We start from the raw sequence: 24,975 nt of genomic DNA on the forward strand, positions 1-24,975 counted from the left end.
ATGGTAGTGAAAAGGTAGTTATAATACCAGTTTCTATCATAGATAATAGTAAGCTCATTTCAACATACAAGAATAATCAAGTAGTGCTATGTGACTTGTTGAGGCTAATAATACCATCATGTAAATAAACTGGATTTACAAAACAATGCCTACATTTCGCTACGTATATAAAGTAGAAATATTCTTTTTTAAAACTTACTAGGCTTGTAGAGTGGTTTAAGACAACTTTTGCTATTAATTGGTGCTATGAAAAAAAATCACTGAGCACACCTATCAGTGTGCTTATATGCCTTTAACATTTTCACATCAATATTTCCTTATACGACTGGCGGCTGCTGATAAATCCTAGTCTATGAATACAGTTAGTATAAAGATTTCCCTTTTCTTGTAATTTACAATTCATTATAAGATGAAGGAGTCATTCTACCAGATTTTAAACTGCTGAGATGATTCCAGTCAAAATAACAAAATATCAAAACCCACTAAGAAACCCTGGCAACAAAAATACAACTCCTGGGTGGCCATGTTTGTTTGTCTTCTTTCTGTTTAGCAAAAACCAGAGGAAACTCCTGCACAGTTTTAACATTGAGCAAAAATGTGCATTTTGTGCAGTTTAGACAGCTCTCTGGCAGCTTCTGATGAAGAATATGGCTTAAGATTAGGGAAAATAATCTAGTTGCTTTTTTTTTTTTCAATATTAAAACTGCAATTTAATGTGTGACTATTTTAAAGTCCCTCATCTTACATATTTAAACAAAAACAAGCAATATTGGGCGCAGATGGCCTAGAGGTCGAGTTGCTCCCCATGTGAGTGATGGCCTGGGTTCAAGTCTGGCTTGTGGCTCTTTAACTCCCCACTCTCGGATCCCTGTCTCCGACTCTATCCACTGTCTTATCTCCCTCTAATAAAGGCAAAAAAAGCCTCAAAAATAAATCTTACAAAAAAACCTGAAGCATTATCCAATAAATCATTGGATGAATTAAACTAGGGCTGAACAATCTTGGAGAAATATGAAATTGCAATTATTTTGACTTAAATTACAAATTCAATATGAAGTGCTGTATTAAAGGGAATGATGATTTCTATGTCACTCAGTTTGGTAAAGAAAAACAGACAAAAAAAAAGAAATAAACTTACACTTAAAATAACACTTGAGTGTGTGCATGGTGTGTAGAGCAAAAATAAAGTATTAAGCTGGTATTTTGAATCAGTTAAAAAAAAAATACATTCTGCAATTTGAAAATTGAATTAGGCCATAAAACTTTGATTAATTGCTGAGTCTTATTTAAGATCTTTTTTTTTTTTTTTTATCAAGTTTTGGTACTTTCAGATATCATTGATCATTAAATTGATAAAGATGGTATATTTTAAAACACACTGCAGTGTTTTCCTCACATAAGACACTCAGGTTGGCCACCCAGGTATATTTCCAGCCACCCAAGTTTATTTTCAGACCTTTTTTCAATTTGTATGTTGTGGCTTTTTGTGTTCTTGAGTCATCCACTGGTACATCCCTCCCGCACACATTTTGGTGCCACATACACTGAAAATGAGGCATAGTGTGCTCTCATTTTGATGTTTTTCCATCAGCTTCTTGCTGATATTATCCTGTACTCTTGCAATCTAGGATGATGTTTACGATATACAAACCTCAACAAGCCTTCACACATTCAGCTCACCTGCCATAATAACGAATGATCAAGTGAACATTAAAATGTAATGTACCGCTTATGAACCAAAGGAGCAGAAGCAAAAAATTGAAGGGAGTAGGGTGTAATGGTTAACTCTGGTGTCTAAGCACAGCATCGTTCTGTGGGAAACACTGCACTTGATTGGAAAATATTGAAAATTTTGTTAATTTTAAATCATATCATATTCTTTTCTGAAAGTTTTTCTGCTTTTGCTGTTGCATAGTTGGACAAAGGCGAAGCTGAAAAAGGCATAACTGGGATATTTAGTGTTAAAAATCAATTGCAGTCAATTAGTCACACATTTGTTTTTTATTAGAAATAGCATTAGCTGTACACTGCACTGTGCACTGTGCACCATAAACATTAGAAAGCTTTTTCCCCTCTTTTATCTTTTTGTTGAGGGATAAAATAGCATAGCAGAGCTCCAGTTATCAAAATCCTATGTACACGTAAAAGCTAGGTTCATCTGTGGAAAAAAAACATGGAGGAAGACTTGTGATTTCGGTCGTTGATAAAGTCCACTTGAGTTGGATTAGATCCTAAATCATTGTCCATAATGAGTCCGTCAATCATCAAGGCCCGGCGACTCTCCTTGTTGTATTCTTGATGCTATTCTGATGGCTTCCTCCAGCGAAGGCTGGTCACTGAGCTGCAGATAGAAAGAAAACAAATAAAAATAATTCAAACACTGATTGACAAACTGATAATCTCTGTTAATCAGCTGCGACTGCTGATTTCATCTTTATACTCTTCCACCTCTTTAAAGAAAACAATACCACCTCTGACCGTGACTGACTACGTTACAGGCTGCTGAATTTTCATTGATCACTGTCACATAGTGGAAAGACAGCATTAGCTTTGTAATTAACATGACAGAACGAGCAGAAGGGGGTAAATGGAAACAGTGATTTTAAGGACAAATGAAGGTTAGTGAGGAGCTCTGCTCTTGGTAGCACCTCAGGGATTAAAGATTTGAATAGTTAATAGCATTTAAATAAACCACTGTAATATAAATGAAGGTAAGAGTCAGAAACACTTGAAGAATGTAGGCACAGTGCAGGTTTCTTCCTGCAATTTCTGGTTATTAAAAATAAGAAATTACCCATTTACTTGCTACCTACAGCTAATAATACTTGATTTTAGTTATCATATCTAAGGTAAACATTCTGGTAGCAACCCTGATCTTACCATTGGAAAACTGAAATTCAAAACTCCTTTATGGAAAAGTGTACCAATTTGTTTCTGTTTAGGTGATAAACTTTACACCAGTGTTAAGCAAAAAAAATCTAACCACAGAAATAACATATGCTTGCAACATTTACTTCCTTAAGTGGGGTACACCTCAAGAAAACCAGCTGATGTTGGGTCTAACCCTTCCTTCTGACCAATTTCAGTAGAGGTCTGATTATCTGATGGTCCTAAAGATTAATTCAGCAGATTTTCCTGTGATGTGATCCCGCCTTGATCTGCCCAGAAGATGGCCTGGGCTGCTCTGATTTAACAGTAATAAATATCAAACATGTTCAGTGTTCACGATCAGAAATCCTGTTGAGTAGGGGGAACACAGAGGGCAGCAGAGTATGAACCTTGGAATTGGCAATGAAACGGAAAGATAGCTAGTCAGGAGGCCAGCTGACTGAAGGAGGAAGCACAACAAACACAGCCGAAGCAACAGGGTGGGAAATTAGCACTTGCCATCAGCCAAACGCAGGTATTTTTCAGCAGTGTCAGGAGAATTTGCTCAATACCAGCCACTGGGGCGGGTGAATAAAAGTAACATAACAGAAGCTGCATTTCTATAACAGTTTCTTGCAAAACAAAAGTGATATTTCTTAAATTTCGACTAAGTACAATTGCGCTTTGTATGTGTTTCCATTGAATAGAGTTTTGGGCATGAGCCTTGTAATTCTCGTAAAATTTCCTCTTGTGAGACTCCGCTCCTAGGAAGCTGGACGTCAAAACCTGTTGGTGTTGTTATGGTTATGATTACATCTACAGCGGCTGCCTTGATAATTTTGAACAAAATACGAAGGCAACAGAAGATAGCTCAGAGGCAAAGTCTGTTTGTATGACAAAAGCTACGTATAAGGGTTTAAGTATGATGTTTAGAAAAGTCTCGGTCTTCTCTTCTGTCTACACGTACTGCACCATGTTGTCTCAGAGTGAACTGGTCATGTGACACCCTATGTTACGTCCTGTGATGTGTAAATGCACAAAAAGTGTTTCCATTGCACTTTTACGATATATTTCTATATCGAAACGTCTGAAAAACCTCCTCATGAGAGCGTAAAAACTTTTTAGCGATATTTGAGAGGTTTTTCGAAATTCAGGTGTTTCCATTACCAGTTTTTCATTGCGTTAATTAGATCTTGCGCATTTCTAAGGGTAATGAAAACACAGCTACTGTGATATTCTGACAGTAAACAGCATAAACTGAATCTGAGCTTTCTGCTTTTTTCTACTGATTTATTAGCAGTCAAGCAGGCCTACACCCTCACTGACCAAACAGCCCTTCCTTAGTCAAGATTACTGAGAAAGTTACAGCTTTTGTTCATTTTGGTGAGTCCTGTAAAGAAAATGGTACATCTATTCTCTTTCTGACCTTTTCCTGTACATGTCTAAGTAGTTCTAAAGACATACTCCTTTCTTTACTCTAACATTTTTTAACTTTATTTGTATAAAACTTGTAAAAAAGGGGGGTGACAAAGTCCTTTGACATCTGCAAAAGTAGACAGAAGAACAAAATATAAGCTCATAACAATAAATTGATTATCTTGCCTCTCAGTTGAGAATTAGTTGCATTTAAATCCGCAATTGAAGATTTAACTGCAATGGAATCTCTAACCAGCCTTTATATTTGTTTATGGAGAAGACAGAGAGTCTTCTAGTGTAGTTAAAATGTGTCCATTTATAAAAAAGCCTATAATTCCATTCCTATAAGCCTCAGCTTTTGTACTATATCCTATATAACACTGCTTGTTAATTTAAGTTCAAAAAGTGAGTGGCTGGTAGAATTTTTGAAAAAGTGAATTCTAATCCTGCATAGCGAGAATAGTGAACATGAAGCATAAAGTTATATGGATGTCAGAAATGGCGGCACATCTTGCTGATTGGTGGAAGCAACACTGGTGTTTTTAAAATTTGCGCTGTAAAAACCTGGTTCAGGAGCCCCTGAAGAGGGCGCCAAAGATCTCACGGGATGCACAAGGCTTCATCTGCTCTGATGTAAAATTATATTTACAGATGCGTAAATCAGCCTACCTAAGTGCTATTAACACACTTAGTGGATAGTTTATACAAAGACATTTTGCCAGGAACAAGTGTTACTAGGCCTTTCTGTTTGGATATTATCAAAATTTGTATTTGTTTTCGATCGCAAAGTGTTAATGTTTTGTTTTTTTGTGTGGGTCCTGGCAGGACTCAGCCTTTGTTAAATAAAAGTAAAGGGGCTCAAAGGAAAAGGGTTGGGAAAGACTGCTGTAGAACGTACCAGAATCAAAATGACAAGAGTTGGACTGAATTTGCTGCAGGTAGCTTGACCATCAGAGCACTGGCTTGACCATAGTTGAAGTTTGTTTGCTCAAAAGTTGTGTCTGACTGTATGAGGTTTAAAAATGCGAGAGAGAAGACTGATTTTTGTTGAATAAATCTGTTAGTGTATGGTGTGCTGTGTTGGTCATCTCATTGCACTACAACAATAAATCATCATTTGTTATGTGAGGGTCTCCCACATTTTCAGAGCCAGTTCAGACATTAAAGATCATTTAGTGTGTGCCACACTTCAGCTAACAGAAGGAGTGGGTCATCAAGACTGCAGATAACATCTAAACTCCTACATCCTTTGACTGTTAGCTTTTTGTTAAGTTTGATTGATCCCTAATCAAATGCACCAGCAGGAGAGCAAAAACACACCTACACCCCCTGAGATGAACCCCACCTACCCAGGATTTCCAGTTAGGCCTTTAAGCTAACAGCTCAACAGGGTGGGATCTGGGGAGGGATTACCTGGTAGGGGTTAAATGCCCTCCTGAGTGAAACTCCGGTCAGTATCATGGAAACAGCTGAGCGCTGAGAGTAACTTTGAGCATAAACTAGAAGTATGAGCGAGGAAATGAAGCGAACTGTGTAGGATCAACACCAAATGATCCATCATGCCATTTTCTGCATTTAAACACCATGCAGAGCCTCTTGAAGTCAACCATCTTCTATCTGATCAAACTAACATATTTAACCCCCATGTTTTAGAAACAAAATTTCATCTAGAAATGTTAGTGGACAAAAAAGTCAACATCAAATAACTGTTATAAAATCCTTGTACAGAAACTTTATTTCCCACTCTCTTCAAATTAAACCTTTAACCAGATTCACACCTTTCCATAAATTCCAAAAATCATTCACTTTTAAACCTTTAACCCTTTAAATCCCAAAGTTTTTCTTTTACAGTGTTCAATTATTCAAAATTCTATCTTCTTCTTTAGATGGCAGAACATCAGGGTGAAAAACTTCCATTTATTTGTTATACATGGTATTAAACTTACTCTACCAGTTTATTTATTCCTATGCTGTTACCTGCACGGCGATGTGTGTGCCGTTGGAAGTGGCCAGTAATGTGACAGGATGAATCTCATCTTGTTCTTGGCTGTAGCCCGCCTCCTCCACCGTTTGATACGAGGCCATGTCAGGCGTCATGATGGCCACCTGAGGGAGACAAAGACATTGTTCAGAAAAAAGGAAAACACAACATAAACCATCTGCTCCACTATCGGGTCGTTTGTCAGTTAGTGGGCACACCTGGTGATGGCACAGATTTGTGTATTACTTGAGAACATGGAAATCAGTTGACAAAAACCTTTTCCACAAAAATGAACCTTTATTTTAGTCATTCAAGTTCTGCACCATCTGCACTAAACTTAAAGCAGTTCTTTACCTGTTCATCTGAGCCGTCTGTTGTTACCATGGTGACCGAATGAGCACCTTGCGTTGCGAGTTCATGGGCCGGGATGGTTATGGTTGTGCCTTCTTGGGTTACCATGGTGATTGTGCCGCCCATGGCTTGTAAGTCTGCTTCAGAGATGCTGACCTGATGTGAGATGAGAACAGAGCTGTGAATTCACTTCAGATCGTTTTACGTTTTATTAACTCACCCTTTAATGTGGAACAAGATGGTGATCTTTTTTAAAATTTTGATATCCATCACAAACTCATCCTTTTTCAATTCTTTGTTGTCTGAACACCAAAATTTATAAAAAATACAAGGTACAAAACTTAGAACTAGAGAGAAACCTTAATTGGTGTATTCAAGATAAACTATTACTTAATGCTGATCAAACTTACAAAAATATTTAAATTTAATTTAACCTCAAAGATAATTATGTGAACATTTTGAATGACTATGGATGCTTTTAGATCAGTGTTTCCCAACCATTTTTCCTTGGAAAAAAAACTGTTTTCCCTTGAATATTTCACTACTTATGGGAAACAAAAGTGACTAAAAATGAAGAATGTTTTTAATTTTGCACTTTGAACAAGTGGTGTTATCTTTAGCAGCTAAACACATGGGCTTTTTGGTAGTGTTCCTCTATGCAGAAATCACTTCCAGCCCCCTATTAGTTCTCTACTGCTGCATGATATCTGCTAAGAATCCATAGGAAATGAGTCACAGGCCAGATTGGACCAAAGGCCTCCCACCTAGAAGACTTGGATGTTTCCATACATGGAGTGCAACCTAACCTCTGTGTTATCTGGCTTTACACATGTTAATGCTGCTGTTTTCACTAGTGTTAAATGTGGTGCTGGTTTCAATAAATTAACCAGAAACTTACTTTCATAACTTTGTTTTTCCCCCTATCTCTGTTTTTATTCAACTCAATTAACTCTAGTCCACAAAAAGGTAATTCTAAAAACTTTAAAAAGGGCATAGTTGCTGTCTATGAGTGAGCTGCTTCACCTGCACATTAAACAAGGACCTTCATTTTCGAATATTCCTGCCTACATGAGGACCAGGCCTTAGCTATAAGCATGATAAACGTGCAAACTGTGGTCAAACTGAATTTTTAGATGTGATGTTACTGCAATCTGTTACCTGCTGTTGCGTTCCATCCTCCTGCGTCACCAAGGCAACATGCTGCTGACCAACGATGTCTGAGTTATCAATGATGGGAAGCTGCTCTGAGCCGGATTCCTCAGCGTCGACCGCTGCTGTGTAGTTGACACTTGGGTCGTCAATGGCGTCTAATTCGGAATAGAGGGATTTGAAGTTGTCAGTATTGCAGTTCATTTTACCCCATAATTTCCCAAAACCTATTAAGCATCTTTAATTTGTTGTGTATCTTTTTAAAGTCTATGTTTTCCTTCTTGAATGTGTTTTTACCTCATGCTTACCCTGTCAAAAATGTTGTTTATGGGATATTTTTGACCTACCTCAACCTTTCCTACTTTGCTCTATTTAGAAAATGCATGGATTTCACAGTTTATTTCTAATATTCCACTTTCTGTAGATATTCCTCATATTTTTAAAGAGTCCCATTCAAGTCAGGATGTAACAAATTATTTTTTCTGCTGAAAATGTGATAAAAAATAAACAAGAAAAGTTCAAGTTTAAATGAAATGGCTACTACTAAACAATGCTAACATGTTACAATCCCATTATATCTATCATCATATAGCATTAAATAAAGGCATCTAAAGGCTTTAGCAACAGAATTTTGTGGCCTTGTTTGTTTACTGCTTACTTGTTTTTGCTTACTTGCTATTTGACATTTACAGTAGCACATGGTTATGTATTCAAATTGTCTATTTTATCTTGAAAAGGTTGCAAAAACTTGAAAATAATTGTTAAATAAAACAATTTACTTAGAAAACATGGACACTTTTTTTTATTCTCAATTCATCTCCTGTTCGCCACAGTCCCATACTAAAGCTTGATCAGATCTTCTTTCTGAGATATTTTTGGATATGATTATATTTTTAAGGACCTGTTGGGGGTTCAAAGTAGGCCTCCTGCTCCTCCTCGATAGGCTCTGTGTCGTTGTGAGCAGTGCGTTTGTGCATGGCGAGCGTTGAGATCTGCTTGTAGGTTTTCCCACAGTGGTTGCAGTTGTACGGTTTGCAGGGTGTGTGAACGACGTGGTGTTTATAAAGGCTGGAGTATTCTGTGAAGCGCTTTTCACAGCCAGGCACTGTACACACGTATGGTTTCTCTCCTGGAAGAAAAGAAGTCAGATATTGTAAGAAAACATTTTTGCTTTTTTATAAAAAGAAGAATTTAAATAGACAAAACACATTTAAATACTGGATGAAATCTGTATGATGCATGATTCTACATAATTCTTTTCAGTCATTCAATTGGTGACACAGAAATGACTCACCTGTGTGTATCCTCATGTGGTTCTTGTAGTTGGTTGCGCTGGCGAACGAGCGGCCACAGCTTGGCTCGGAGCAGTAGTATGGCCGCTCCCCGGTGTGTGTTCGGATGTGGACTTTGCGGATGTTTGAGGTTGTAAACGACCTGCCGCAGCCTTCGACTGGACATTTAAAAGGCTTCTCTCCTGCAGGAAGAAATGATATCATCACTGAGGCTGAACGATATTGGATAAATGGGCAGCACTCCCAGTACCAGCTCCACACACTCAGCTCACTAAAGCTTTGGTTAACCTTTTATATTCAGCTCCATCTGTGTTGTTCCAAAAACCAGTGGTGCATCACTCTGGATTTATCACGTTTATAAATATCATTGTCCCTAGGTGAGGTTGTTTACCTGTATGTGTTCTTGTGTGCTTTTGAAGGTCTCCAGAGGTTTTGAAGGACTTGCAGCAGTTCAGCTCCTGACACCTGTATGGCTTCTCCCCGGTGTGTGTGCGTGAGTGACTCTTCAGTCCATACCCTTAAAAAGTGACAAGTCATCCAAATTCAGTCAAAGCCTTATTCCTGGTAAATAAATGTTAATTCAAATACATTTGATGTGGTTTTTGGCATAAATATAACAGGGACAGTTTTGCTAAATTGCAAGGGGTGATTAAATTTAAAGCAAAAAATTAAAAATTGAAATAAAATAACATGCAAAACAAAGTCTGTTTTGTTGTTCTGTGTACATCTGGAAAAAGAGTCTTGAAATTGTAGAGTGCCTATAAAAAGTTTTCACCCCTTGGATGGTTTAACTCTTTACTGATTTTATAAAAAAAACTTTTTAATGTCAAGTGAAAACCGATTTTTCCACAATAAAATCAATCAAGTAAAAATATGATATAATTGTTCACTCCCTACAAAGTGACTGACTTAATTTAACAGAGGTCCAGCCAATTGGTGCTATTAGTCTCACAGTAATTAAAATAAGGATCCCCTGAGTGTACTGAGTGAATGTGTCAAGTGATTGTAGCATAAAGACATCCTTGTCTGGAAGGTCCAGCCACTGTTTAATCAGTATTCCTGGCTAACATTACACCATGAAGGCAAAAGGACACTCCAAGAAACTCAGAGAAAAGGTTATGAAAAGTATAAGTCAGGGATAGATTCAAAAACTTTTCCAAGGTGCTGAACATCCCCTAGAGTTCAGTTAAATCCATCATCAAGAAATGGAAGGGATACGTCACATGTATAAATCTGCCTAGATCAGGCTGTCCTCACAAACTGAGTGACTGTGCGAGAAGGAGACTAGTGAGGGAGGCCACCAAGACACCTATGACTAATCTTAAGGAGTTACAAGCTTCAGCAGCTGAGATGGGAGAGACTCTGCAGACAACAACTGTTGGCCGGCTTCTTAACCAGTCAAAGCTTTATGGGAGAGTGGCAAAGAGAAAGACACTGTTGAAGAAAACCCAGATTAAATCTGGACCAGAGTTCCCCAAAAGGCATGTGGGAGACTCCATGGTCAGGTGGAAGAAAGTTCTTTGGTCTTATGAGACCAAAATGGAGACAAGATGTCAAACACTGCACATCCACACAAACACACCATCCCCACTGTGAAGCACGGTGGTGTCAGTATCATGCTGTGGGGATGCTTCTCAGCATCCGGCCCTGGAAGGCTTGTAAAGGTAGAGGGTAAAATGGAGCCGGGTCGCGGGGGTAACAGACTAAGCAAGTCCACCAGATGTCCCTTTCCCCAGCAGTGAACTATGCAGTAACTTATTTTACATTACATATTTTTTTTGTCTAAAAAGTCAAATTATATTGACCATAATAGATTTTAAAACCAGTAAAGGTGTAAAATATCCAAGGGGGTGAATATTTTTCATAGGCATTGTGTATATAAGAATGTTTTTTGTAAATACTACATACATTCTTTTTGTGTTGTTTTACATGTACATGTAAATATGTCAGTTTTGCTTTTTTTGTATATTCTTTGTTATTTCACATATCAAAATCTTTTTTTTTCATGAGCTATTCAGGCAATTTAATAAACGTATTCATTCCACTAATAACTCAGGAAATCTTCAGCTATGGGGCAAAAAGTTTGATTTATCTCTATGCTCTTAATTTGAAAATCCAGCAAATAAGTAAGATTAATACAACATGTTGTAAAGTGAAAATTATTCATTTTCTTTGTCATTGTCTTTGTTTTAGAGGTGCAACTATCGATGGATATATTATTGATCAAATATCTAGTCAAATCACTAGTTGGTAAAAACACAGATCTCTAGACCTTCGTTATTAAGCTACGCGTTTATTTTGAAACTCCTACTGCTTTAGAAATGACATTTTCATAGATAATACCTTGTATTTAACTGTGTTAGTTGGCAAAGTACTGTCTAATTTTGATCTCAGGCTCCTGAAACAATGACATCAGAAAATATTTCATAGTTTTCTGAAGAATATATAAACTATATCATATCATATTGGGCTGAACTGGTGATTTGCATCTCTACTTAGTGTAACACAAAAGTTTAAGAGACAGATACTTAATGTAAGAAAAATTGATCCTCCCAGCTACCTGTTGCAAACTTCCTCCCACAGCCGGGATAGTCACAGACATACGGCTTGTCTCCTGTGTGGGAGCGCTCGTGTACCTGCAGGATAAACACAGAAACCAATGCAACAGCGAGGCTTAAAAAAACAAACATAGCTAATATCAGAGAAGGATGCTGCAGGGGAAAACTGTCCTTAAACAATCCCACAACTGAGTAGGCACAAGAAAACAACACACTTCTTAGAAACAAACACACTGAGCTCCTGCAGTCTCACCTTGAGATGGTGAGCAGTGGTGTAGAGTTTTCCACAGCCTTCGTATTCACAGCGGAAAGACTTCTCCCCTACATTTGCACTTCTACTTTGCCTGTTGTCTTGTTGTAACACAATCTGAAAAAAGAAAATCAAAGAGTTAAACCTAGAGAGAATAACGTGGCAAAATAAAACAGCAGAAAAGATCCTCTACCCGCATGTGGACGCCGTTGTCTGCTTCCACTCTGCCAAAGGAACCTAAGGGGTTTTCTATGTTCTCCACCTGAAAGAAGGGAGAAAGGACATCGCATTACAGCACAACTATGCTTTCAAGTATCAGCTGATCAGATACAATTAATACCAAACCATTTACATAATTAGAGGTAAATTGTTTTAGTAATTTTCAATACCAAAAAAATGTTAAGCATGCTGGTGCCGGCTGTTAAGCTATGCCTCAAAGATTTTTTTAATGACCCTAGCCGACCTGTGGATGTTTTCTCAATTCACCTCAGTAAACAAACCCACGCTGCATGTTGCCTGGGAATGATTACAGTGTTAATGCGCAAATGGTTTTAATGATAATTGGAATATGAACAGTATTATTCAATGTATTTTAACCTGGTTATCATTACAAACTGTAACTGTATCATCCCTAATCCTCAAAATCAATCAATAATGGAAGAGCCATTGTTGTAGGAGAAATATGTAAAAGGAAATTAACTTCATACTGTCTTACACAAGACTCTACGTAACTGTACTGACTGTAGTATTCTGTTGAGGTAAATCTACCTTAGTGGTGTACTGTTCTAGCACGCTGATGGTCTCCGGGTCGATGGCCGTGGCCTCAGCCTGCAGGTCTGCGATGGTGCCGTCAGCCTGGATGGCCAGGATGGTGTTGGACTGGGGCATGTGTACAGTGTGCTGGATGTAGGCCGTACTACCGTCCTCCAGCTGCACCTCCTGCAGGCCACTCTGGTCGTAAGTTTCTGCACAGAAATAAAGAGGGATAGCATGTCAATGTAGAGACGGTGGAGGAAGAATAATAGGCGCAGCTCCCGCATGAAAACTGAGGTGTTTAATGGCTCAAGGAGGATAGATGCCTGTTTCTAAATGTGCTAGTTTTTCCCCCTTTCATTTGTTCAGTTATTTATCACTTTAAATCAATTATCTGTGTAAGAGGGTACACTTAAAATCATTTTGCAAATACTTAAGCTGGAGTTATAAACTAGTAAACAACAAAAATAGTTACTTTAGTATGAAATTCACTCACTCTTTATGCATTTTAAAGATAAGTCACCCAAACACTTTTAAACCCTTGAGCCTATATTTACTTTAAAATTCAACCAAATAAATGCAATAGTAAGTCATGCTTTTTTTTTAACAATTTGAAATTAATCATTAGATCAGGAGTGTCAAACTCAAGGCCCAGGGGACAAATCGCTACAGTTATACACGGTCCAAAAGATCATAAGATATTTTAATTGTAACTGGCCCGCCAGTATGAGGTCTGGAGATTTCCTAGTATAAAAATGTAAACTTAACTACGACAATTTAAAATATCCATGTTAAATCATGACAATTTGTAAAATGAAGAGTAAAAATAATAGAATAAAAAGTCAGGAATGTTGGAAAAGAAATTAAAGTGTTTGCATTTCATATTTTCAATTTTGTATCTCACAGTTATAGCTTAAACGTATTTGACTTTTTACGTCATATTTTGACCTTTTAAATTCATAATTTTGACTTTTCTTCTCATGTTTTGACCTTTTCAACTCCTAACTTTAAATCCCATATTTTGATATTTAACACTCACAAATTACAATTTTACCTCATATTCTAACCTTCTGCGCCCAGGATTTTGAATTTTCTCATTATTTTGACCATTTTAATTCATGATTTTGACTATTCTCTCATATTTTGACCTTTTAAGGTCAAGATTTCTAATTTAATCTCAAATTCTGACTTTTAAACTCATGATTTTGCCTTTGTATCTCATATATTTGCCTTTTAAACATTTGTGTTTTGACTTTCTGAACTAAAGGTTAATTTTTTTATCTCAGATTTTGAGCCTTTTAACTTTTCATTTAGAATTTTTTTAGATCTCAACATCATTTATCATCAGTGCTGTTTTATTTCGCCATGATTTGTTACTGGTGGAAATAGGCTTGACAGTTTATGGTTAAATGTTGACCCTGTTCAGCTCTCAGGTTAGACCTAAATTCAGAATCCAGCCCCTGTTGTGATTTAGTCTGACACTCCTGCTTTTGATTATCTGCTTCAAAAATGCCCTCTGTTTTTGGACACAATTTGGCAGTGCTTTTAAATATCAAACAGAGGCATCAGTGTTTATTCAAATCATAACTTCTCACAGCATATTCATTCAGTCTTCAATCAAATTTAAAAATGGAAACACTTGTGAATAAAAATATTTAAAAAAATTAAAGAAATTGAACTAAAAATGAATCTTATAAATTATGCTTTTTGGTGCCAAATATTTTCTTCACCTTTGGGTGTGTGAATATACGCCGTCGTTCCATCTTCTAGCTGAACTGCTTGTCCGTCTTCAAGCTGTAAACTGTCCCCTCCTAAACAGAAAAACACATACAGTTTATAAATAACAGTGTAAACACTGCTTACCATGAGTTTGTTGGTATATCCAAGTATAATTCCAGTCCTTTAGCAAAGCATTTCTCTTCCATATTAGATGAATGATTGCTTGTTGGTAAAGAGATGTATATCTACCTGCTTTAGGCATGGACACATGTTGAACGTAGGCAGCAGAGCCGTCCTCCAGCTGGATCACCTGGCCGTCCATGATCTGTCCGTCTGAAAAGGCGGCTTTGGTGTCGTGCTGGATGTACGCTGTGGATCCATCTGCCAGAGTGACCGCCTGCAGACTCACTGTGTCCATGCTGTCCATCTGATCACCATCTTGGTATTGATTATGACAAAACAGTTTAACTCTCAGCTTCAGAAGCAGAACAAGCTGGTGAGATAGTAACAGCAGGCTACGCTGAAGCTGAGTCATCATCTGATAGTTTTCCCAAAGAGAAGATCCAGATCTGATACTGGTGAGTGCAACTTTCCAGCATGTAAAACCAAACCCATACACTCACAGACAACTTCATTAGGTATACCTGTTTAACTGCTCATTTATGCCAATCACATGGCAGCAACCAGTGCATCTAAGCATTCAGACCAGGGGTGTCAAACTATTTCACAGCAGAGGTCGGATTCTGAGATCAGGTCTAACCTGAGACCCTAACAGGGTCAACATTTGACCCTAAACTGTCAACCTCATTTTCACCAGTAATAATTATGGGAAGGAAAAAAACATTTAAGATTTCAAAAAGTCAAAATCAAGTTTAAAGGTCCAAATATGAGATTAAAAGTTAGACTTAAAAGGTAAAAACACAAAATTAAAAGTCTAATAATGTTTTAAAAGGCCAATATATGAGATAAAAGCCAAAATTATGAATTTAAAAGGTGAAAATTTTAGATAAATTCAAAACCATGTGTTTAAAGGGTCAAAATATGAGATAAAATTCAAAATCATGAGTTTAAAAGAACAAAAATATGAGATAAAATTCAAAAAAATAAGTTTAAAACCACAAAATTTGAGACAAAATTGAAATCATGAGTTTTAAAGTCAAAATATGAGATAAAATTCAAAGTCATGACTTTAAAAGATCAAAATATCATATCAAAGTCAAAATAATGAGTTAAAAAAGGTCACATGCATGTAAAAAAGTCAAAATCATACAATTTAAAGGTCAAAATCTGAGATAAAATTCAAAATGATGAGTTTAAAGGGTCAAAATTTGAACTAAAATTCCTAAACATGACTTTAAAAGCTCAAAATATGAGAAAAAATCCAAAATTATGAATTTAAAAGGTCTAACTATGAGCTAAAAATCAAAATCACGAGTTTAAGGGTCAAAATATAAGATAAAATTCATAGTAATGACTTTACAAAATCAAATTATGAGATTAAAGTCAAAATCATGAGTTAAAAAAAGGTCAAATATATGTAAATAAGAAAAAGTCAAAATTATCCAGTTTAAAGGTCAAAACCTGAGATAAAATTTTAAATCATGAGTTTAAAAGGTCAAAATCTGAGATGAAATTCAAAATCATATGTTCAAAAAGTCAAAATTTAAGATAAAATTCATAGCTTGACTTTGAAAGATCAAATTTTAAGATTTAAGTCAAAATCATATGTTTCAAAGGTCAAAGTATGACATAAAATTCAAATTATGAGTTTAAAATATCAAATTAGAAGTCAAAATAATAAGATTAAGATGTAATTGTAAGATGCAAAATTGAAAATATGAATAAAAACACAAACTAATTTCATTTCCCACATTCCTTTTAATTTAATTATTTTTACTCTTTACTTCTCTATTTTTTCATGACTAGACAAGGATATTTTTAAATCATTTAGGTTCAGTCTACATTTTTATTTTGGAGGAAATCTGCAGACCTCATACCGGTGGGCCAGGTGTAATAACAACTTGCTAGCCGGATATAACTTAACCTTGAGCCTTGAGTTTGACACCCCTGATGAAGACATATGACACATATTTCATAATTTCCAATAAATTTTGTTTTATCTAGGCAATAACAACAGAGATAAGAGTCTGAGAGCTCACCTGCTACGGTCACAGCCTCTGTCAGACAGAGAGTGACCGGCTGCCCATCTGCATCATGAAACTCAGCCATTCCCTGCGAGTCCCGGTTTATCTGGGCCAAGAGCATGCTTCAGCTGCTGGAGGGACACAAGCAGGAGACACATTTTAAATTTCTGAAACCACTGAGACATGGTGACACAAACGGTTAGCATTCAGACATTCTGCTAGATGTGACACGCTAGTGACACGCTGAGGACAGCTAATCTTTGGCCAGGAGACGGGATTGAACCAGTAGAGATAATAAGAAACATGCAGGGGAGGGGCCTAGGAAAATAAGCTGCTATAAGACCCTGCCACTTTTTTCACTGACTGACACCAAGTACAAATCTAAACACAATAATACCTTCACAGATCTTAAAATTAATTTGAAAGTTTTTTTTTATTTTCATCAGATGTTCCTTACTCCTAATCTTGACAACTTAGCTCTGGATAGTTTGCAGTCTACTTCTGTCATCTTCATTTATGATGAAATATCACCGGACTGCAGACATGGCTCCATCTTTACAGACCTACCCACATAATGAGAGGCTTGATGCTGGAAAACAATATTGAGTAAAAGCCCTGCCCTGAGCAGCTCCTTCAGCAGCAGACTGACACCCATCCTGCAAGAGGGAGCGCTACTGCAGATCATTCCTTACAACAGCAATCAGAGTTTTAAACACCAGCAGGTGAAATTCACTACACCTCATACATGAGTGTACATAGATGTATGTGTACGTATATGAACACTTGTATAAACTCCCACAGTCCCAGATATGTTACCACCACCTTCCCTTAACTCCTGGTTAAACTATTAATATTACTTAAATGTGTAATATTATTTGTAATTTTAGTCCCTCTTTTCACATCAGTAGCATGCACACTATGTGTGTTTTAATAATCTGGTTTTTGGTCCTTCCATAAGCAAATGTGTACACATGTTAATATGTAAAAAATACTGTTATTATTATTGCCATTTTTTGTTACATTGTAAGTATTGTTTGCACATTTTATTTCTTAATTGAGTTATATTTCTAACTACTTGTCCCTGTTAAGCTGTTATAACAACCAAATTTCCCCCAATGGGGTTTCAATAAAGGTTTATCTTATCTTAAAGTATTTGGGGTGTTTTTTTTAGAACAAATGCTCAGGCTTAGTATCAGCACCAATACCTGATTGTGGTATCTGTATTGGTGCGTCCCCAGAACAAGATGTTTAAGTCCTGAATGTGTAACATCCTTTTTGAATCATTTTCATTTTCAACCTGTCAGCGTGCATAAATGAATGGCCTTAAATTAAGTATGCACTTTAGAACATGGCATCAAAGTTAATTTAAGACCCTCATTTCAAATATTTTAATTCAACTCATGAAATTTCCAAAATAAAAAGTAATAAAGAAAAGCCTCAATTATTGTTGCAAGGGATATAAGTATTAGATTTATATGTAACAATTACCACACAGTCAAATTTCAAACAGTAAACAACTGAGAACAAAACCAGAAAAGGGCTTCACTCTCAAGCGTTGTCTGCACAAAGCTAAGGCAGCAATTTTTTTCAAAAATATACCCTACTTGATGTGAAAAAAAAACAACAACAAAAAAAAACATTTGTTATCATGTAGATCCATATCTTGTCTTCTCTTTTAATGTATACTTTCTTAAAAGTTTTGGATTGTTTTAATTTTTCAAGTGAACAGCGTTGATTATGCTTCTCATTTATGGATATTATGCTACTTTGGGGGCTGCACAGCAGTGCAGAGGTTGCCTCACAGCAAGAAGGTTCCTGGTTCAAATCCCGGTCAGGGCCTTTCTGTGTGGAGTTTGTATGTTCCCCCTTGTATGCGTGGGTTCTTTCCAGGTACTCTGGCTTCCTCCCAAAGACCAAAGACATGCTTGTTGGGTAAACTGGTGACTCTAAATTGCTTGTAGGTGAGAGTGATAGAGTTCCGGGTTGTTTGTCTCTATACGTTAGTGATTGACTAGCAAACAGTCCAGGGTGTACCCCGCAACTCGCCCAATGACAGCTGGGACAGACTCCAACCCATGTGACCCCAAACAGGATAAGCAGTGTAGAAAATGGACGGATGGGTGTTAGTTCTCTCAGTTTGTTTAAATGTAAAATAATTTACAGTCAATAAAATAAATGAGAGCATTATAGTTAGAGGCAATGAATGTGTTAAGGCCATATTCCCAGACCAGATTATTTTTCAAATTTGTAGTCTGGGGCCTCATTTTGCTCTGGAGGACAGCTCCAGCCTTGTTAACCTAATGCATAAATACTCCAGGTATTAAGCTGCACTTATTAGTGACAGGCTAAAGCATATTAACATCATGAATCTGAACATATGTGGGCTTAAGCAACAGGTTTAAGCCAAGTATCACTTATGTACAGAGGTGCACAACATCGTTGTCAAGTAAAACTACTGTTACATTGGTTAAAATTTACTTTAGCAGAAGTATCAATTGCAGCAATTTGAGTAAATGCAGTTTAGTTGCTTTACCACAAAAAAATGAATCTGCTGATACAGTCCTATTACCATAACACTGATTTCTTCAGTATCTGTATTTCAATGTACCCATGCTCCTTTTTAATCACTTTATATGTGCCATTTACAACTTAAACTGCTAACATTTTCTCATAATGTGTATTAAAGTTGCATTTTTTTCACTACATGTGGGTGAAATAACTATAATCCATTACATAAATAAATGACACCCCTATAGTCAGAGCCTATGGGTGTTTTGGGGCCACATTACTAGAATAAATTACTTTTAGCAGGTGTAGATTTGGGCCTCATTTCGCTCTGGGGGGCAGAGGACAGGTCCAGCCTTGTTAGCCTAACGCATAAATACTCCAGGTATTAAGCTACATTTATTAGTGACATGCTAAAGTACATTCACGACATGAATCCTAACGTTTATGGGCTTATTCAACAGGTCTTAAGCCAGGCATCCCTCATGTGCTAGACTGATAAATACCTGATTTGGTTCTTATTCTATAGTAAGTTTATATCCTAGCTCTTTTGGCGCTTGTTGATTTGAATGTATGGCTTGCTAGCTATAGCGTAGCACTCCTTAAACCAAACGTATCTGTCACTTTTTAAAGACATTATCTACATTAGATAAAAGAATAGGTGTCAGTGCTAACACCGGTCTATTGACACGCACTGGCAGCGTGTTTTCATGCTCATTCAGCCCTCATACACACACTGTTGAAGCCGCCGAAACGAAATGTCACAACACTGCAGGGAGGCTAGCTACGGCGCTAATAGCATGGCTAACTACGCCAAAAAGCACTGTCACGTCTTTTCAGCCGTTATTAGCAAACTGTGTGGTAAAGATATCCATGTACATGAGAGCCGAGTTACCTAAAGCGCATATTAAAAGTCTAAGAAGAGTCTGTGACAGCCAGAAAGCTAGTTAGCAGTATCCGTCAAGCTATTAGCTTCGTTTGTGTGGCTAGCGTCGCAGTAAGGAAACAAGAACGGGGAATCCATGAGCTAATTAATGTTAACATAAGCGTTTTGACTCGTTGGGTGTCAAATTTATTCAAAGGTTTAACAGTATCTCCCATTCTTCTTGGCTATTCCTGCCGCAGCCTGTCACTCCCTCTAGCCGAGATGGCTGTGGGAATAATGCATACTGGGTAAAAACCAATTTATATACTAACCTCCGAAAAATTTCCAACAATTCCTCCTGTTCGACCACCATGCACCAGTGCAGGAAACGCTCCGCGGTCAACACACACCGGGAACGTGTATGAAAGCAGAATCCTCCACCGCAAGGTACCGCCCATGCGCAAATCAGACACGTCGATTGGTCGCTTCTATCACAGCTCGCGTTCCGATTGGCCAGCGAGTTTCTATTCGAGTCTAAGTTGCTGTTATTCAGCTTCCCGGGCCCCTAGTGGACGCCATTCCGCGTCGGTTTTCGTATTGTCTCGGGCTTTTGAGTGAAATTGCGCTGCGTAGTCGTGAAAAATAAATATTTAAGCTACAGCACAAGACGACAGTCAACTGAGACTGTGGATTCCAAGCCTTGATATGTCACAGGATGTGGTTAAATTTGTTATCCGGCAATATAAACAGTGATGTGTGGGTCGATTTTTCGGCATCCATGTTGAAAACAAGGTCGTGTGGGAAAAAAGGGGAATATGGGCAATGCAGTGAAGAGAGGCTCCGAGGGAAGAAAAGTCCAGCTGACACATGACAGATCAGACTACAAAGAGCGTCTTATCTGAAATACATAATAACTACAGCGTCTGAGATGTTCAACTAAGATATATTGTGTTTTATTCAGATTCGCCTGTAGCGCGTGGTGATAGATAGATAGATAGATAGATAGATATTACATTAAACGAACAATAGGGAGGATATTTAAATCGAGGAGGAAATGCAAAATAAAATCAATAATTAAGATTAGCATGGCAGGAATATGTAAGATTAGAATATAAAGCAATCTGCTGAAAAGTAAAGGCAAGGCTTAGGTTTAAGTATTTGAAAAATACCAGTAATGCATCAGCCTATGATTCCTTAAATGTAAACAGAATATTTTAAAATTGGCTTGATATAAACAAATAGATGCAAGTTTTTATCAGCTTGAAATTTCGGTCGATATTCATACCGATATTTTGGCTATAAAAGTCTGCCTTTATCAGCTGTAAATATTGGCCATAAGAAAATCAAGTTGGCAGAGTTTTAACGGACCTATGGTTCGTTCAGAAAGTATCCAGAACCTTCACTTTTTCAGTTTTGTTATTTTCCTGCCTGGTAAAAAAAAACAAACAAACAAACAAAAACGTTTATTCTCCCTAATCTATAGGCCTACTGTCAGTTCCCCATCATAATAAAGGGAAACAGAATTTTAGAAATGTTTGTAAATTTATCAAAAATAGAAAACTGAAATGTCACATTGACATAAGTATTCAGACAATTTTCCAAAATACTTAGTTAGCTTAGGTGCCTCCCATTTCTCTTGATTGTTGCTGAGATGTTTCCACACCTTGATTGGAGTCCGCCTGTGATAAACTGAATTGATCGGACATGATCTGAAAAAGAAAACACCTCTCTATAGAAGGCCTCACATCTGCTAATGCATATCAGCAAAAACCAAGCCATGAGGTCAAAGGAGCTGCCTGCAGAGCTCAGAGACAGGACTGTTGCAATGCACAGATCTGGTGAAGGCAATAAAAATAATTTCTGCTGCACTGAGCACAGTGGCCCCATAATTCTCTAATGGAAGAAGTCTGGCACAACCAGGACTCTTCCAAGAACTGGCCATTTGGCGGATTTGCACCGAGAGGCTTCCATCTAGCCACCCTGCCATAAAGGCACACACTTTTTATATATACAATTGAAACCAGAAGTTTACATACACTATATTAAAAGGCACATAAACTTTTTTTTCTCACCATCTAACATTAAATCAGATTAAACTTTTCCTGTTTTTGGTCAATTAGGATTACCAAAATTATTTCTATTTGCTAAATGCCAGAATAATGAGAAAATGATTTTTTTAGACAAATTTTTATTACTTTCTTCAAAGTCAGAAGTTTACATACACTAAGATTAATATGCCTTTAAACAATTTGGGAAAGCCCAGATGATGATGTCATGTCTTTGGAAGCCTCTGATAGGTTTATTGACAACATTTGAGTTAATTAGAGGCACACCTGTGGATGTATTTTAAGGCACACCTGAAACACACTGCTTCTTTGTGTAACATCATGGGACCTGCACAAGTTTGGTTCATCCTTTGGTGCAATTTCCAGATGCCTGAAGCGGCCACGTTCATCTGTTCAAAAACTTATACTCAAGTATAAACACCATGGGAATGTCCATCCATCATACCGCTCAGGAAGGAGATGGGTTCTGCGTCCCAGAGATGAACGTGCTTTGGTCCTAAAAGTGCATCTCAACCTAAGAACAAAAGCAAAAGACCTTGTGAAGATGCTGGCTGAAGCTGGTAAGAGTGTGTCATTATCAACAGTCAAACGAGTCCTGTACCGACATGGGCTGAAAGGCCACTCTCCCAGGAAGAAGCCATTACTCCAAAAGAAACATAAAAAAGCCAGATTACAGTTTGCAAATGCACACAGGGACAAAGACCTTAATTTTTGGAGACATGTTCTGTGGTCTGACGAAACTAAAATTGAACTTTTTGGCCATAATGACCATCGTTACATTTGGAGAAAAAAGGGGGAAGCTTGCAAGCCTGAGAACACCATCCCAACTGTGAAACATGGGGGTGGCAGCATCATGTTGTGGGGTTGTTTTGCTGCAGGAGGGACTGGTGCACTTCACAAAATAGATGGCATCATGAGGAAAGAATATTATGTGGAAATACTGAAGCAACATCTCAAGACATCAGCCAGGAAGTTAGCTTGGGCTAAATGGTGGGTTTTCCAAATGGACAATGACCCTAAGCATACTGCCAAACTGGTTACAAAGTGGCTTAAGGATAACAAAGTCAATGTTTTGGAGTGGCCATAACAAAGCCCTGATCTGAATCCCATTTTAAATTTATGGGCAGAGCTGAAAAGGCATGTGCAAGCAAGGCGGCCGAATGGGCCAAAATTCCTGCAAACTATTGTGAGAAGCTTGTGGAAGCATATCCAAAACATTTGACTCAAGTCATACAGTTTAAAGGTAATGCTACCAAATACTAATGAAATGTATGTAAACTTCTGACTCTCAAGAAAATAATAAAAAATTGTCTAAAAAATGGTCTCTCTCATTATTCTGGCATTTAGCAAATAGAAATAATTTTGGTAATCCTAATTGACCAAAAACAGGAAAAGTTTAATCTGATTTAATGTTAGACGGTGAGAAAAAAAAGTTCATGTGCCTTTTTATATAGTGTATGTAAACTTCTGGTTTCCACTGTATGTACATTTTTTGTAAGTTAATTATTTTTTTTTTAAATTCACAATAGAACATAAACACCATGCCAGATGTTAAAACTCCAGTAGCTAGTCCCCTCACTTCCCAGATGTTTAAAGACTGTACACAACTCTACACAATAGCTCATACTGCCCCATCCTTACTTTTGTGAAATGTGTTGTAAAAATAGTAAAAGGTCTCCATTTTAATATCTGATGTTCTTTATGTTCTATTGTGAATAAACTATGGTTTTATGAGATTTGACAACCATTTTATTCTGTTTTTAATGACATTTTACACAGTGGCCCAACTTTTTTGGTATTTGGGTTGCAGTTTATATACCTAAAGCTAGATTAGTGGTTTTCAAACTTTTTTATTGGCCCGAAGGGTCCATAAGATTAAGCAAAGATCTCGAGGCACACCATATCCATGCAAAAATAGCCTCTTTAGCACCTGTATCTTTAGTTGTTAAGTTTTAATATTAATGTATGCTTTTTTTAGGGTACACTAGACTAGCCTCAAAGCACACCACTGAGCCTCACCATACATTTGAGAACTGGCTGAGGTAAATATTTCATAAATGGCACACAGTTTAACCTAGCTGATCTGTACTTGCATACTGGTAAAATGTTTCAATAATAACAACAACAACAACAATAATAATAATAATAATGAAACATATCACTGTTTACATAGGAACATCGCATTGCCTTTCTTTCAAAATATCACCACTTTTCTCTCTCAAGAAGTCACGATTTATAGTGACGTTTCTGTTTTTAGGCAGGTTGAAACAGCGAGGGGACGCAGGTACAGGAAGACGCTGTCAAAATAAAAGCTCGGACTCAGCAGTAAAAATGTAAGTTACCAGGGTCTGAGGTTTCAAAAATACATTTCTATAAAACTTAAAAAAAAAATGTTGTTTTAAAAAAAAAATTCTTCATAGAGCAACAACTGAGCTAATCTCAAGCTAACAGGCCCGAATTTTGCAGATATGAGAGTTATCAAACTTTAAAGTGTTTATCTTTTACTTCTAAGGAACCTTAAAGCTCTCTAATGACAAATTATGCATTCTGTTAAGATCCAATTTGGCAAAAGTCTGATGAAATTTGAAAATCAGTGAGGAAAAATGTAATTTGAATGTTTTTAGAGCCCATTAAACATTAAACCGGAAACATACACAAAGGGACAGGTGTCCAGAGTTTTTAGGGAGTTGTCGGCCATTATGTTGCCTATGTGTGACCTGCACAACTAGGAGTGTAAAACTTGTTCATAACGACAACAACAACAACAACAACAACAACAATAATAATAATAATAATAATAAACAAACAAACAAACAAAAATAATTATTATGGAGGAATATGGGCAATACTAATAATAATAATAACGGTATTGTTGTTGTCAAATTTAATTGTTACACACGGCATAATTAAAAACATTTAGAAAATATTACATTGAACTTCATAAACATAAAAACCTAAATATTGTGTGGTTTTAGTAAGCACAGTGTTTGTAGAGTCAGTATGACTTTTATTATCCCTTTTTTAAAAAATTAAATGCCTGAAGTTTAATCAGTATGGA

General features: G+C 37.0%; 1 protein-coding gene across 2 annotated transcripts; it reads right to left on the bottom strand.

Moving 5' to 3' along the window:
* Positions 1 to 1,982: 1,982 nt before the first annotated feature.
* On the bottom strand, positions 1,983 to 20,614 carry znf143b (zinc finger protein 143b). 2 transcript variants are annotated; one of them, XM_041796562.1, is made up of 15 exons: positions 20,184 to 20,614; positions 16,497 to 16,609; positions 14,587 to 14,775; positions 14,349 to 14,429; positions 12,634 to 12,830; positions 12,059 to 12,127; positions 11,869 to 11,982; positions 11,618 to 11,693; positions 9,449 to 9,574; positions 9,060 to 9,239; positions 8,667 to 8,894; positions 7,775 to 7,923; positions 6,620 to 6,772; positions 6,262 to 6,390; positions 1,983 to 2,341 (listed from the first exon to the last, which is right to left on the bottom strand). In XM_041796562.1, exons 2-15 carry the CDS (start codon positions 16,600 to 16,602, stop codon positions 2,258 to 2,260), a joined length of 1,881 nt encoding a protein of 626 aa, XP_041652496.1. In that variant the 5' UTR covers positions 16,603 to 16,609; positions 20,184 to 20,614; the 3' UTR covers positions 1,983 to 2,257. The 2 variants fall into 2 exon arrangements, with proteins under 2 accessions (XP_041652496.1, XP_041652495.1); XM_041796561.1 differs by having other exon boundaries at positions 16,497 to 16,612.
* Between the last annotated feature and the right edge of the window lie 4,361 nt (positions 20,615 to 24,975).

This window comes from Cheilinus undulatus, linkage group 9, assembly GCF_018320785.1.
Source record: "Cheilinus undulatus linkage group 9, ASM1832078v1, whole genome shotgun sequence".
NCBI classification, from domain to species: domain Eukaryota; kingdom Metazoa; phylum Chordata; class Actinopteri; order Labriformes; family Labridae; genus Cheilinus; species Cheilinus undulatus.